The 12,626-nt window shown below is 56.4% G+C and overlaps 3 protein-coding genes across 4 annotated transcripts; 1 reads left to right on the top strand and 2 right to left on the bottom strand.

The window, feature by feature from the left end:
* The first annotated feature begins 101 nt into the window (after positions 1–101).
* Positions 102–5,392, top strand: ABHD1 (abhydrolase domain containing 1). 2 transcript variants are annotated; one of them, XM_059660332.1, is made up of 9 exons: positions 102–235; positions 3,061–3,221; positions 3,550–3,732; positions 3,918–3,963; positions 4,115–4,227; positions 4,351–4,524; positions 4,699–4,747; positions 4,847–5,012; positions 5,118–5,392. In XM_059660332.1, the coding sequence occupies exons 1-9, from the start codon at positions 134–136 to the stop codon at positions 5,327–5,329; spliced, it is 1,206 nt and encodes a 401-aa protein (XP_059516315.1). In that variant the 5' UTR covers positions 102–133; the 3' UTR covers positions 5,330–5,392. The 2 variants fall into 2 exon arrangements, with proteins under 2 accessions (XP_059516315.1, XP_059516316.1); XM_059660333.1 differs by lacking the exon at positions 4,699–4,747.
* On the bottom strand, positions 5,347–9,191 carry PREB (prolactin regulatory element binding). The gene is made up of 9 exons (XM_059660331.1): positions 8,827–9,191; positions 8,092–8,281; positions 7,673–7,893; positions 7,408–7,488; positions 7,187–7,311; positions 6,824–6,997; positions 6,605–6,677; positions 6,261–6,420; positions 5,347–6,076 (listed from the first exon to the last, which is right to left on the bottom strand). Exons 1-9 carry the CDS (start codon positions 8,959–8,961, stop codon positions 5,982–5,984), a joined length of 1,254 nt encoding a protein of 417 aa, XP_059516314.1. The 5' UTR covers positions 8,962–9,191; the 3' UTR covers positions 5,347–5,981.
* A 1,201-nt stretch (positions 9,192–10,392) lies between these two features.
* On the bottom strand, positions 10,393–11,622 carry PRR30 (proline rich 30). Its single transcript, XM_059660672.1, has one exon. The coding sequence runs from the start codon at positions 11,620–11,622 to the stop codon at positions 10,393–10,395; it is 1,230 nt and encodes a 409-aa protein (XP_059516655.1).
* Between the last annotated feature and the right edge of the window lie 1,004 nt (positions 11,623–12,626).

Genomic DNA, 12,626 nt, shown 5'->3' with positions numbered 1-12,626 from the left:
CGTGGAGGGAGGCGGGACCGGCGCGGCGTCCAATCGGGTGCGGCGGTGAGGCCGGCGCTCACCTGCGGACCTGGAGTCGGAGCCAAGGCCCCGGAGCCAGTCAAGACCTCGGGAGCAGAAACCCAGCCCCGCGATGCTGTGTCTCTCCTTGTGTCCCGGGACACATCTGTTCTTTCTGCTTTTGAGCCTTGGCACTGCCCTCTACTTGGGCTACTACTGGGCATGTGTGCCCCAGGTGGGTGCGGGTCCAGAGCTCTGGCCGGGGGGTTGGGGGTGCTCGGGTCTAGGGGGCAGCTTCCAGCAGGGAGCCCGAGCCCTTTGTGGGAGCTGGCATGGTTGGGCCTCGCTTCCCAGGTGAAACCTGACGCCCCAACCCCACCACCACCCCGCCCCGCGCTCCAGCCAGGCTCACTTTGCTAATCACTGCCTTATGGAGAGCCATTCCTTTGCCTGCCTAGATCCTCTGCATATCTCCTGCTCCGCTTGCCAGATGGGCCTTTCGGGCATCGGAGGGGTTCTGCTCTCCATGATGTGGACAGACATTTGGGGAGACGGGGTGGAAGGCATACAGCACGCGACGTTTCCTTGTCTTTCCCAGCAGTCTAGCGAAGTTCCTCATTAGCTGCACTGAATGAAGGAACCTGAGCCTGGGGGTTGTGGCTAACTCCCAGCACCGCCCCATCAGATAGCAGTAGGCCTTGCTTCCCCGGCTCAGGATTAATGGATAACCCAACTGCCCTTGCTCATTCAGCCTTGTTTTAAGTCCTGGGCTCTCCATGTCTAGTGAAGTGAGAAAGTATGAAGAGGCTGATTTTGATGAACTTGGAGATTATATTCTCACTGAAATTTAGGTAAAGTACATAATTTACATGTCCAGAAAAATCTAAAGATTTAATCTTTATTGAACTCTGTTTTAAGTAGCTGAGTCTAACAAGAAACCTATTGATTCAAGCCCTTTATGAATAGGGAATTTTAATATTACCTAGACTTTTCTGTATTTCCAGAGCTTTCAACATTCACATATATTTTTTATACAAGAAGTCTGCCTGAATAAAACCATTTTAAAAGTCCAAACCTCACAATACCCTATAAATCTTACTTTATATGTCTGATTTGGAAGTCACTTATTTCAGACCTTAACATTTTCCTTTGCTTGCAACAAGCCTCACAGAAGTCAGAGACCTTTGGCACTTCATTCTGCAAACCCTTCCTTGACTTTCACCTACTGGTTAAAATGCAGGAGAAGTGCCATTCCGGAGGCCCTGACGATGTGGCGTTCGAATGGTCTAGCATGGAACAGACTGGTTTTGATTCATCCACAGCAGTGGTTCTCAACCTTCTGGCCCTTTACAGTTCCTCATGTTGTGACCCAACCATAAAATTATTTTTGTTACTACTTCATAAATCGTAATGTAAATATCTGATATGCAGGATGGTCTTAGGCGACCCCTGTGAAAGGGTCTTTTGACTGCCAAAGGGGTCGCGACCCACAGGTTGAGAACCGCTGATCCACAGTGACCAATGGGCATGTGACTATTTAATTCTCAGGAATGAGGCAAGAAATACTTCACTATAGTTAAAATGAAACCCACATAAATCAAACCTGTGACCTAACTTATTAGGACCTTATTCTACACCACTGAGCTGCTTGACCAAGAATTTAATAAATTGATCATTCAAAATCTTGATGATTAGGAGGTAATATGTAGTATAGTGACTAAGAGCACAAGCTCTAGAGTTGAACAGACTTGGGTTTGAATCTCGGCTCCCCCACTAACTAGGTTTAGCAAGCTTCATGACCTTTGACAAGTTACTGGACATTCAAGCCTGTATCCACAGAGGGATCACATTACTTAAAGAGCTGTTGTGAAAATCACAGGATATAATCATGTAAAATACTTAGCACAATGCTTGCAACATAATGAGCACTCAATAAATTTTACCTCCTAGTATTAGTGGTAATGTAACATTAATTCTGCTTTGCCTCTTGTTTGCTGTGCGATTTTGGGAAACAACTTAATCTCTGTGAGTGATAGCTTCTTCACTTATAAAATATCTTATCTCATAAGGTTGGGCTTAGCCTAGTGCCTGCATGTAGCACACAGTGAATCACAGGTGTTATCCCGGGGCTAAGGGTCAGGGTGCGAGTCACATCTCAAACACACTACCAACCTGGCCTCACCAGCTCATCATTTACCTAGCCCCCTTCGAGAACCAAGACTGCAGAAGAGAGAGGAATCTGGTCCTCAGGTTCCTTAGGGCCTGCGACAGAAATGCAATTTCTATTTCGAGTCTGCACAGCGGACTCCTTCATACGCCTCCTATGTGGCTAGTCCTTCTCATTCACTTGGTCTACCCGGAAGAACCAAGCAGAGGGGTTTTAAGTCAGGGTGGAGTGCTCACTCACCTCACCTGTCCCTGTTGTCCCATCCCTGTTGCCTTCTCCCGGCTGGCATGAAGGAAGAGGAAACCTAGTCACATGGGGACTAGTCCTCCTTTAGAGTACGGCCAAACAGCAGGGGCCCAGGAGCGAGAAAATGAGGTGCTGTGGCAGGAAGAAGCCCTTCAGCAGTGAGCACACAGTAGGGAACAGGAATAATCAGCAATGGGGTGCTCACATCAGGGAGCCAGACGGCTAGCGCTACTTTTAGAAAGATGACTGTGTAAAATGCAACTGCAAGACAAAGGTCACAGGTTGAATGGTGCTACATTTCTTCGGCCTCTGTCTGGGGTCCCGATCCTTGCTGCAGGGGAGCAGCTGGGCAATTTATCTATATTACTGCTCTCTCCAAATTGGGGCTGGGGCATGGATAGGCTAAGTCGGGGAGGCAGCACCCAGTCAGCTGCTGCAGCTCCCAGCCTGGCCGAGTCTGTAGGGTCAGTTCTGGAGAGGTGACACTCCAGGACGGCAGTTCTCTGGGCCTCTAGCTGGACTGTATTAACACTGGTGACGTGGCCATTCCGGCCTAGGGTATGCTAGACTCATTCCCAGCTGAAGCAATGCTCTCTCTGGCTTGGCACAAAAATCAGGGAGTGAGGCAGATTGTATTGTGATTGCAGAGGCCTCAGCTGGTGACTGGGTCCCGGTTTCTGGCCTTCCTGGAGCAACACTGTCCAATCACTGTGGAAACTTTCTATCCGACGCTATGGTGTTTTGAGGGGCGGCTACAAACCATCTTCCGAGCCTTACTGCATCCTCGGCCTCCAGTCTCTTACTGGAGGTAAGAAGGGAGGGGGGGTGAACACCAAGCTGCAAGTATAGGGCAATCTCTTCTAAAATGAAGGTAATCTTTGGCATCCACCTCACAGTGTGTTGAGGGTAAAAATGAGTGGCTATATGGAGGGCTATTTAACTGCACAACCATGAGGTAATATTGAACCTTTTATGTCCCTATTACACCTTGTTATAGTTTTGTTTCGCATAATGTATGCCCGCAAAAGATGGCAATGGGAAGTTTGGGAGTTGTTTTGGTGGGGCAGGGGCAAACCTCTTGAAGTATATGGAGTTCCTAATGGTATCTTTGTGTGTCCTTTTCTCCAAAACCACAGTGAAGTCCTCCACACTCCAGATGGAGGACAGCTCCTGCTAGACTGGGCTGGCCAGCATGACAACAGTCAATACCCTGACCCTGCCACCCAGCCCATTGTGTTACTGCTTCCTGGTATTACAGGCAATAGCCAGGAGACATATATCTTGCATCTAGTTGACCAAGCTTTGAGGGATGGTTATAGGTAAGGATGGACCCAACCCAGAGGAGCAGGGTGGCATCTGAGAACTGGTAACAGGGAGGTCAATTCAGAGCTATGGGGAGGTGGGGCTATCTGGAAGGCACCTTTGGCCTGGGGTCTTTCTGAAGGCTGGCAAAGGGGAGGGGCTTCTAGGGACAGCCTGGCTAAGATGTACCCGTGTGCCACAGGGCTGTTGTACTCAACAACCGGGGCTGCCATGGGGAGGAACTGCTGGTGAGTACCCTGCTTCCTCAGAACAGCTCTGAGGAAGATCCTTGGAAATCCTGGGCCCTGGGGCTCTACTTACCGCTCCTCCCATCTCCCTCCCATCTCCCTGCCTCTGGCCAGGGCTTCCCTCCTTACCCAATGACCTGGTTTGCCTCAGACCCACAGGACCTTTTGTGCCAGCAATACTGAAGATCTGGAGACAGTCGTGAACCACATAAAGCGCCGCTACTCCCAAGCTCCACTGCTGGCCGTGGGCATCTCTCTTGGAGGGTAAAGGCCGCCTGGACTTAACCCAAACGCCCAGTCTCCCTGTGTTTCTTTCCGCTTCTGTCTTCTCTGTCCCAACTCACTAATGCAAACCCTTCTTTCATGGTCACCGGTCCAATCCTGCAGGATATTAGTGCTGAACCACCTGGCACGAATGGGGCAGGCTGCAGGGCTGGTGGCAGCACTGACGCTATCTGCTTGCTGGGATTCCTTTGAGACCACCAGCTCCCTGGAGACCCCGCTCAACTCACTGCTCTTCAATCAGCGCCTCACTGCTGAGCTCTGCCGAGTTGTGGACCGGTAGGGTCTTGGCAAGTGGGAGGGGGGGGGCAAACAGGGTAGGATGGCAGGCACGCTAGGTCCTCCCAGTGCTTGGGTCAGTTCTATCTGGGCTTTTCCACTCATGAAATCAAACAGAGGCCTGGGGCTCTGGGTCAGGTCCAGGAGGAGAGCCAAACCTGTGCTCTTTTGCAGAAATAGAAAGGTGATGGAAAAGGAGGTCAATGTAGACTTTGTGATACAGGTATAGTCTTTCAACCATCTCCCCTCTTCCAACTACTCTTCCATTATCTTCCTATTCCTTATCCTTAACCTGGCCTATCCCACCCTCCACCACCCACAGGCCCGCACAATACGTCAATTTGATGAACGCTACACAGCTGTGGCCTTTGGCTATAAAGACTGTACTACCTACTACCAGGCAGCAAGCCCAAGAACCAAAGTGGATGCCATCCAGATACCTGTGCTCTGCCTCAATGCAGCGGATGACCCCTTCTCCCCAGCCCGTGGTGAGCACCCCGAATCTTGATGCTTTAGGCCCCAAGGACAATGGGCCGTGTGGTGTAAGTGGGGAGAGCCTGGTTCTCAGACCTCCTCTCCAACCCCTCCTCCAGCCTTTCCGCTACAAGCTGCCCAACAGTCGCCCCACGTCGCACTGCTCGTCACAGCCCAGGGCGGCCACATCGGCTTCCTGGAAGGCCTGCTCCCCTGGCAGCACTGCTACATGAGCCGCCTCTTCCATCAGTACGCCAAAGCCATCTTCCAGCACTCGGCAGAGCTGCTGGGCCGCAGGGCTCTGTCACCTTCCGAGGGAGGCAAGAGCTGACAACAGTGCCAGTTGGGTCTCAGTTCAGGCTTCCCTGTTTATTAAATATCAACTTTTCCTGTCGCACAGGCTGAGGTTCACTTTCCCTTTTCTCAAAGCTAGGGTAGACCATCTAGGAACTTATTGCCCATTTAGCCTGGTTGGCTGAGAGCTACCCAGCTGAACCCGCAGATTACTGCCTGGGTCTCCCTTTTGCTCCTTCCTTCCCAGGCAGGTGCTTGTCCCAGCAAACACAAGGGGCTCATGTGAAGGGCAACGGGCCACAGGTTGTGAGGGAGGAGAAACGGATTGCTTCTGCAGAAAGGACAGCAGTGACTCCAAATTCTGGGGCACCTTCACATATTTCTGGAGAAAGGATAAGCTCACTCTGGAGCCCCTAGCAGAGAGGAGAGGAGGCAGGTGGTGTGGCCTGGGCTGCAGACACCACTGTCCTGAGTGGATCCAAAGATGAGTTCAGGGTTCCCAGAACTCAGTCACACAAGGCCACGGTCAAGCTTTAACTGGGAAGGGCAGGCAGTTCCTGTCAGGTCTCCTCAGAGGCCACCTCTGCTGTGGACCCAGGTAGACGTGGAGTGAACAATGGTGCCGGGGCCTCCAGTCTGGTCCAGAAGGCGGCAGAGTCCCAGGCCCCTGATTCCCTGGGAGCAGGAGACTAAAGAAAACCTGGAAAGGCACTCTGGAGCAGCAGAATGGTCATGACAATAAGCCCAACACATAGCAGCAGCAGGAGCCACACAGGAACACTCCCTGCAGGGGAGGATAAGAGAAGAAGTCAGTGGGCAAAGGGGCTTCACATGCCGAAACACAGAACCCTCAACCGACTCCACTCAAGGAGGGGACAGATGGCTATAAATGAGCAGCCCATTCTCCACGAGGCAAATATTTGCTACAGCTAAAGGTGGGGTGGAACCTGCCCGCCCCAATGACTCACGTCGTGAGGGCAGCAGGTGCAGCTGGCAACGACTATCCACAGCCACAGAGAACAGGGCCGTTTCGTGGGACCCAAGGAGCTCCGGACCGCGACCCTTCTCGGGTAGAAAGGCCACATCCGTCACTACAATGCCATGGGCCTCCCTCACGTAGTACAGGCGCTAGGGACAGGAGAACAAGGGAAGGAAGGCTCAGTGGGAAACATTCCTTCTGGAAACACGTCCCCTGCCCCCAGGCTTTCCCTCTACAGGCTGGGCCAGACTCCTCCCTGCACTCATGGTAGAAGCAGGCCTACAGTCCCCGCCCCAAAGAGCCCCCAGGACCGTGCCCACCTCTACCCATTACCTGGAGAGAGAAAGCTATGTAGATGGCAACAGATCCAGTGACTGTGCCCAGGCCTAGGAAGGTGCCCGATTCACTGCAACAAACCACAGAGCATTCATTGTCCTGGAGGCCCGCGCAGCAACACTCCTTCCCTAATAAGAGTCCTCAGGGACTCCAGCAGGACCTTGTGGAGCTCCCCCAGCCACCCTCACACCAAGCCACGCCAGCACCGTCTCAGACCTGACAGTAAGGCAGGAAATAACTTCATGGCCACAGGGTTTGGTCCGAAGAGGCAAGAAGGTAGAGCCGTCCCAGGCTGTGAGGTAGCAGGGTGGGGGCTGGCGCAGACGCTTGTGGGGAATCTGCACTGTGAAGAGTCGTAGCCCCGTAGGCTGGTCTGGAACCTGCCCAAACCTGGGGGCCAGTGAGAAGCGGTTCAGCTCCTGGGGCCTGCCCAGCCCTCCTCAAGAGTTTTGTACCCTCCTGCACCCTGGTTAGGCCCGAGGTAATACTCGCCAAGGCTACCAGCTTCCCCCAAGTCTTTTCCCACTCCCCTTCCACACCTAGATTGAGCCTTTTAGCCACCCTCCAGGACCTTCACACCTGCAGGCCTGGTAGCGGTAAGGCGTGTTAGAAAAAGTGGGTCCATTCTCTTGCCAGTGCAGCTGTGTCACCAGCTGATCCTTCTGCCACACGAAGGCCTTAAGGTCCCAGCCCACAGTTACCAACTGGTCAGGAATCAAGAGTTCGAGGAGGGACAGTTAGGAGATCCACGTACAGAACAAGCAGCACAACCACCTTTTCCCACCCTCCCGCCTCCTCACCTTGCCATCAGGCCCCAAAGCCAGGTCCTCAATCTCCCCTTCATGGGCTTTGAACTCCAGCACTTTCTCTAGGCTGGGTACCTGCAGCCAAACCACCACCACGGTTATAACGCCCGGGTACCCGCTAGAGCGCGGTGCCACCCACTTCTAAAGGCCGCTCGCCGCAGACTTCGCTCACTACTTCCCAGAACCCACGTTCGCTTTCTCACAACTCTGGCCTTGCTGCTAAGGACGCACATCCTCCCTAACCCCCTAAAAACCATACCTTCCAGACGCGCACGCAGCCATCGGTGCCTCCAGTGGCCAGCAGGGTGTTATCGTGGTTGCAGCATACAACTTTCTGCAGCGGATCAGAGCTGAAGTCTGTCTGCACCGCCTGCAAATTCTCTACCCTCAGTTCCACCCCCTCCTGGTGGGTTTCAGCTCCAGATTTCTTCTCTGGGGGGGCCGCCCCCTTTCTTTGTCGAGGCCCCTGCTCCTTGGTGCCTGCCACACAAACAGCCCACCAGCGTCCAGGCTTCCGTGAGTAAGCGATACCGGCCCCCTCTCTACGCGGCTGGTGAACATCCAGCTTCCCGCCTGCGACCATGACCCCCCTTCCAGCCCCTCTCCTTCAGAGACCAAGGTGAGAACGATCTGACCCGTTTCATCCCTTTCCCAAAAGCTGGGGGGCCGGCTTCTCACCTGCCTTCTCTGCCTTGCTTTTGCCCTTCGGCTGGGTCTGGAAGCGCAGGAGCTGACAGCGGGCATCTTGCCCTGCAGCAAGGATGTTGCCGGCCAGCGCCAAGTTCATAGTAGCCCGTGTCTCCGTGTCATGGGTGTGCAGCAAGGAGGCGCTCAGACGCCCGTTAATCTGCTCCAGCTGCAGAAAGTGCTGTGGGAGAGGGGGCCGGCATGGGCGAGGTTCAGGGGTGCCCAGTTTAGCTCAAGGGCAAACCTGCCTCCGGTGGTCTGATACCCTGATCCATTGCTGACCGCACTTCCTAGTTCACCAGGCCTTCTCCAGCCCCCAACCCGTGTTTTCTTCTGAACCTCACAAATCCGTACAGCAGGCAGGGCTGGGATCATTACCTCCAGTTCACAGAGCGAGAGGGAGAGCTTGGAAGAGGGAAGGAGACCGAGCCCAAGGGCCACACGCAGCACGGTCGCCGCTGCCGAGCACGGCTCGGGGCTCCCGGAACAGCCAGGACAGGACCCCCGAGCTGCTCCCGGGGTGCAGCGGAAGCGCGCTTGACCTTAGCGTCTCTCCATAGCCCTGTGCTTAAGCTCTCGGCTGAAATTCGCGTCGGACGCCCGGCTGGCCGGGGGTTTCCGCGCGGCGGGGGCGGGGTCCGAAGCTGGGGTGCGGCCCGCCCCCGCGACCCTCCCGGGGTCGCCCTCAGCCCTCGGTGACCCGGCCAGAGTGGCCTGCGCTCTCACCACTCCATTCTTTATGCCCGTCTTGGCGGCGCCGCCGCCGCCCGCAGCGATGAGCAGCCCCGTGCTGGGGTCCACCTGCAGCGCGTACAACGGGAACGGGGCCCGGTAGAGCTCGGGCGCCCGGCGCCGACCCATCCCGCTCGCCGCTCGCCGCGCGCTTCACTGTCCGCCCCGCGGCCTCCGCGACATGCCGCGCCCGGCCTTCGACTCGGCCCCCGCCGCTGCTGAACTTGATCCGGCCGCCGCCGGGGGGACTCCCGATCCTCTCACCCCGCGGGGATGCCCAGACTCGACCCACACACTGCAGCCGGCGTCTCCGCTCGCGGACACCCACCCCGGCCTGGCGGACGCGCAGTGCGCAGGCGCGCCCGGCCCGCTCCCCTCGCGCAGGCGCAGAACCGCCGATCCGCGTCAGCAATCGCCGGCCGCGGGGGGAGGGGGCCGACCTCCGGCGCCGGGACCCGGGTCTCCGCCCACCGCGGCGACGTCAGGCCCCGCCATCTTTTTGCGGGGCGGGCGCAGCGCGCTCTTTCCTCGCGGGAATGTCCCGCGTGGAGAGGAGCTAATACAGGCCAAGGGAGGCTCGTGGACCTTTAACAAGGAAATCCTGGGGTTGGGGCTGTCTGCCTTCCAGACAGACGCAGACGCATACAAGCGCCGCCTATACGTTTTACCCCGGAGAGGAAGTGATCTGCCCACGGTCACACGCTGGACATGTGGCTTGTCTGGCCTCTGAATGCAGGCAGTGCGAACCTGAAAACAAACCTGGCTTCAAAGCCCGAGCCCACCGCTTTCTAGTAGGAGGAGATGATTTACCTTAACACCTGTCCATCCGTGGCTCCGACCCTGCACCTGTGCCCTGGGGACCCTGCACCTGTGCCCTAGGATTAGTGGGCGGGGGCTGCTCCCCTGGGACATCGCAGAGGCTGGCAATCCGGCCCCCAGCAGGGCAGATCTAGTCTCCACCCTCCCGAGGGGGCCCTTGGTTTCTTATCTCCAATGGGAGCATCCTGGTGGTTCTCTGCAAGTGAATGCGAAGAGTGCCCTTTCCTGCAAGGAGACACCTCCGGTTGCTCCCCTGGCCACATCGGCATGCATCCTCGTTAACCTAAGGTGCACCCTGCGGAAGGGACCCAGTGGCTTCACCTTTGGGGATGCCATTATCTGCTTCACCAAATTTAATGTGCGAAGGGCCAGCCAGAGCCCGGCACATCTCAGGTGCTCGGGCCTTGTGGGCCCCTTGGCCTTTTCAGGTACATGGCATCCACCCTCCCTGGCCACTCTGTTTCCTTTGACTCTCCCCGACCCCCTCTGCCCCCATAGGTACCCAGGGTGTCTGCTCAACAGGACACAAACACAGGTTTTGCAGGGTTAAGCTTTATTGGATACATTGAAGGCTGAATGGGGCCTCCCGTACCCTCGGTCCTCTTCAGCCAGGAGAGAGCAGGCTCCACAAGGGACTTCCCGGGTTCAGGGCTGGAGAACACACCTGACCGCCAGCCAGCCAGCCCTTCAGGGTGTCCCGGGGGCTCCCCGAGATCTGGGGCCTGGTGGGAACGGCAGGGTTTAGAAGAGGTGCTCCAGTGAGCCTCCGTGGCTCTGGAAATAGGATGGCGACTTTTGGAGAATAGGCTCTGGAGAGGCAGGCCTTGGAGCCGACGAAAGCCCGGGCTTCAGGGAGACCGCGGCCTGTTTGAGTGCCTGACGCGGAGGCCCTGAACATTGAGTGGAATTTGGTGATGGAGGGCCTGCAGACCTGAGGCTCCCGGTCAGGGAGGGTTTGCCTGAGGCTGAATCTGCCCAGGCCGGAGCTGCTGGGGCCTGAAATGCGTGGGTTTGATACCCAGGGGCCTGCATGGCCTCGCCCTGAGGTCCTGCTTCCTCCGGTCTTCTTTCTGGCAACAGATGCAACGTCCTGGCCTGGCCTTGAGGCAGGCGGAGAGCAAAGCCGATGCCTATGCGGAGTGGTCTCGATTCCTGGTCTTGTGCACCGGGCAGTAGCTGGGGGAAGGCAAGCAGCCGGGGTCCAGTCCTGTACCTGGGGGTGGGGCAAGAGGGACTGCGGGGCCGGAGACACACCAGGCATATAGGGTACTCCACAACCGGAGGCTGGTCGGTTCTGCCTAGCCACAGGCTCTGCAAAATGAGTAACCGAAGGTCGTGTGCGATGCGACGGTACCCCAGCTGCACCACCAGGGCCTGGGCCAGGGCTCCCGGGTTCCTGAACTCTGCAGCGTCCCTTTCGCTTGCCACGCATCCCTCCGCCGCCCCAGGGGATCGGGTGTCCTGGTGCTGATGCCAGTGCCATGTCTGCCTGTTGGGGTGGACCCCAGGACAAGGTAGGCTGAGGCTGTGGGAAGTGAGCGTGGAGCTAGGTAGGTCTTCGGAGTGGAAAGGAGACTGGCAGGGTGGGAGAGAGGAGTTCTGTGGCTGAGAGGGATTAGAGGACTGAGCAGGGGGCGGAGAGGGGTATAGATGGCAGGAGGGAGAGGAGGAACGTGGAAGGGAGAGAGACCGGCAACTCTGATGAAAGAAAGCGGGGGAACTTGGGAGAGAGGAAGAGCAGGGTTGTAGGACGAAGTCAGAATTTGAGTCAGAAGAGGAGGAATGGGAGCCAGGAGAGTGGGACTGTGGCGGAGGGGAGCAAGGTGGAGGGGCAAGAGGGAGCGATTTCTGCGGAGGCAAAGGCTGAAGGTTCTGAGGAAGGGAGTCCACAAGTTGTGAGGGGCCCTGAGGGGGACGCCCAGGGGGCGCTGCTTTCTGTAGCAGCCCTTGGTCCTTGTTTTGAGGCAACATCGCCTTGAAACCGGAAAGGACTGAGGCGGCAAGACCAGAGATTAGAGACCTGGCAGCCAGGACCAGTATCTCTGGTTGCAGCGTAGGAGACACCTAGCCCAGCAGCACCAGGCTCTCTGGGTGTTCAGGCAGGAGGTGGGATCTAAGCTTGGCTTCTCTCTTCTTTGCAGTTGGCCATTTGATGAGGGATGTATAGGGATGGAGAATCCGAGCTGCCTCTGGGAGCCTGGGGGTGGCAGCAATTACCTGAATGGGCCAGGGAGGAAGGCACAGCCCATAGGACCTGTAGAGAAAGAAACAGAGCCCAAGATATTGAGAGAATGGGTCCATTTCCAGCTCTGCCTCAGGGGCCAGTTCCAGGCTGGTTCACTAAGACCCTAAACCCATGTCACCTTTGGGGGCGGAAGAGCTGGCAAAATGCTCAAGGGAAGGTTAGAGCTGAGGAGGAGAGAAATAGGGAGGGAGAGAGGGTAGGAAGGAGTTGGAGAAGAGGGTGTGGGGGCTGAGATGCGACTAGGAATTGAGGGTTCTGGTGTTGTAAGCTCTTACCCATGAAGGTTCCTCTGGACTTTTTTACAAGGCACTTCAGAAAGGACGGGACCTGGGAGAAAAAGGAACAGTCACCCAAGAGTGGGTCCACCCCTCTCTGCCCCCAGCATCCTCTACCCTGAACTCACTCTGACCCAGATTTCTGTCCGGGCCTGGTCTTCAGTCCTCCTTAGCCAGGAGGGGGTCTTCTGTTATAGGCTTTTGTTCTCCTAAACCTGAATCAGGGATTCTGCAAGCATCCCGGTTTCCTGCCAGTCTGGCTCCCCTGACCCCTTGTTGCCCCTAATGCTGATGTCCTCTGGCTCAGCCTGGCCCTAGTCAATATGGCTTATCACACCCAACAGGAGCAGGAGCATGTGGCTAGCTGGTGAAAGCCTCTGAAAGACTGGGACTTCGTCTAAGGGGTGGCACTGCCACCCCCCTTGGGAGCTAGAAGTCCCATTTCCTAGGGGTAG

Source organism: Myotis daubentonii, chromosome 12 (genome assembly GCF_963259705.1).
Source record: "Myotis daubentonii chromosome 12, mMyoDau2.1, whole genome shotgun sequence".
NCBI lineage: Eukaryota > Metazoa > Chordata > Mammalia > Chiroptera > Vespertilionidae > Myotis > Myotis daubentonii.
Note: the sequence above shows the minus strand (reverse complement) of the source record. Positions and strands in the feature narration are given on the sequence as shown.

Coding starts and splice junctions, on each gene's coding strand:
- ABHD1 (XM_059660332.1), top strand. CDS start 134: ATGCTGTGTCTCTCCTTGTGTCCCGGGACACATCTGTTCTTTCTGCTT. Junction 3,964..4,114: donor GCCATGGGGAGGAACTGCTG/GTGAGTACCCTG, acceptor GGTTTGCCTCAG/ACCCACAGGACCTTTTGTGC. Junction 4,748..4,846: donor ATGTAGACTTTGTGATACAG/GTATAGTCTTTC, acceptor CACCACCCACAG/GCCCGCACAATACGTCAATT.
- PRR30 (XM_059660672.1), bottom strand. CDS start 11,622: ATGTTGCCTCAAAACAAGGACCAAGGGCTGCTACAGAAAGCAGCGCCC.
- PREB (XM_059660331.1), bottom strand. CDS start 8,961: ATGGGTCGGCGCCGGGCGCCCGAGCTCTACCGGGCCCCGTTCCCGTTG. Junction 7,894..8,091: donor AAGCAAGGCAGAGAAGGCAG/GTGAGAAGCCGG, acceptor TTTGTGTGGCAG/GCACCAAGGAGCAGGGGCCT. Junction 6,998..7,186: donor TACCGCTACCAGGCCTGCAG/GTGTGAAGGTCC, acceptor ACTGGCCCCCAG/GTTTGGGCAGGTTCCAGACC.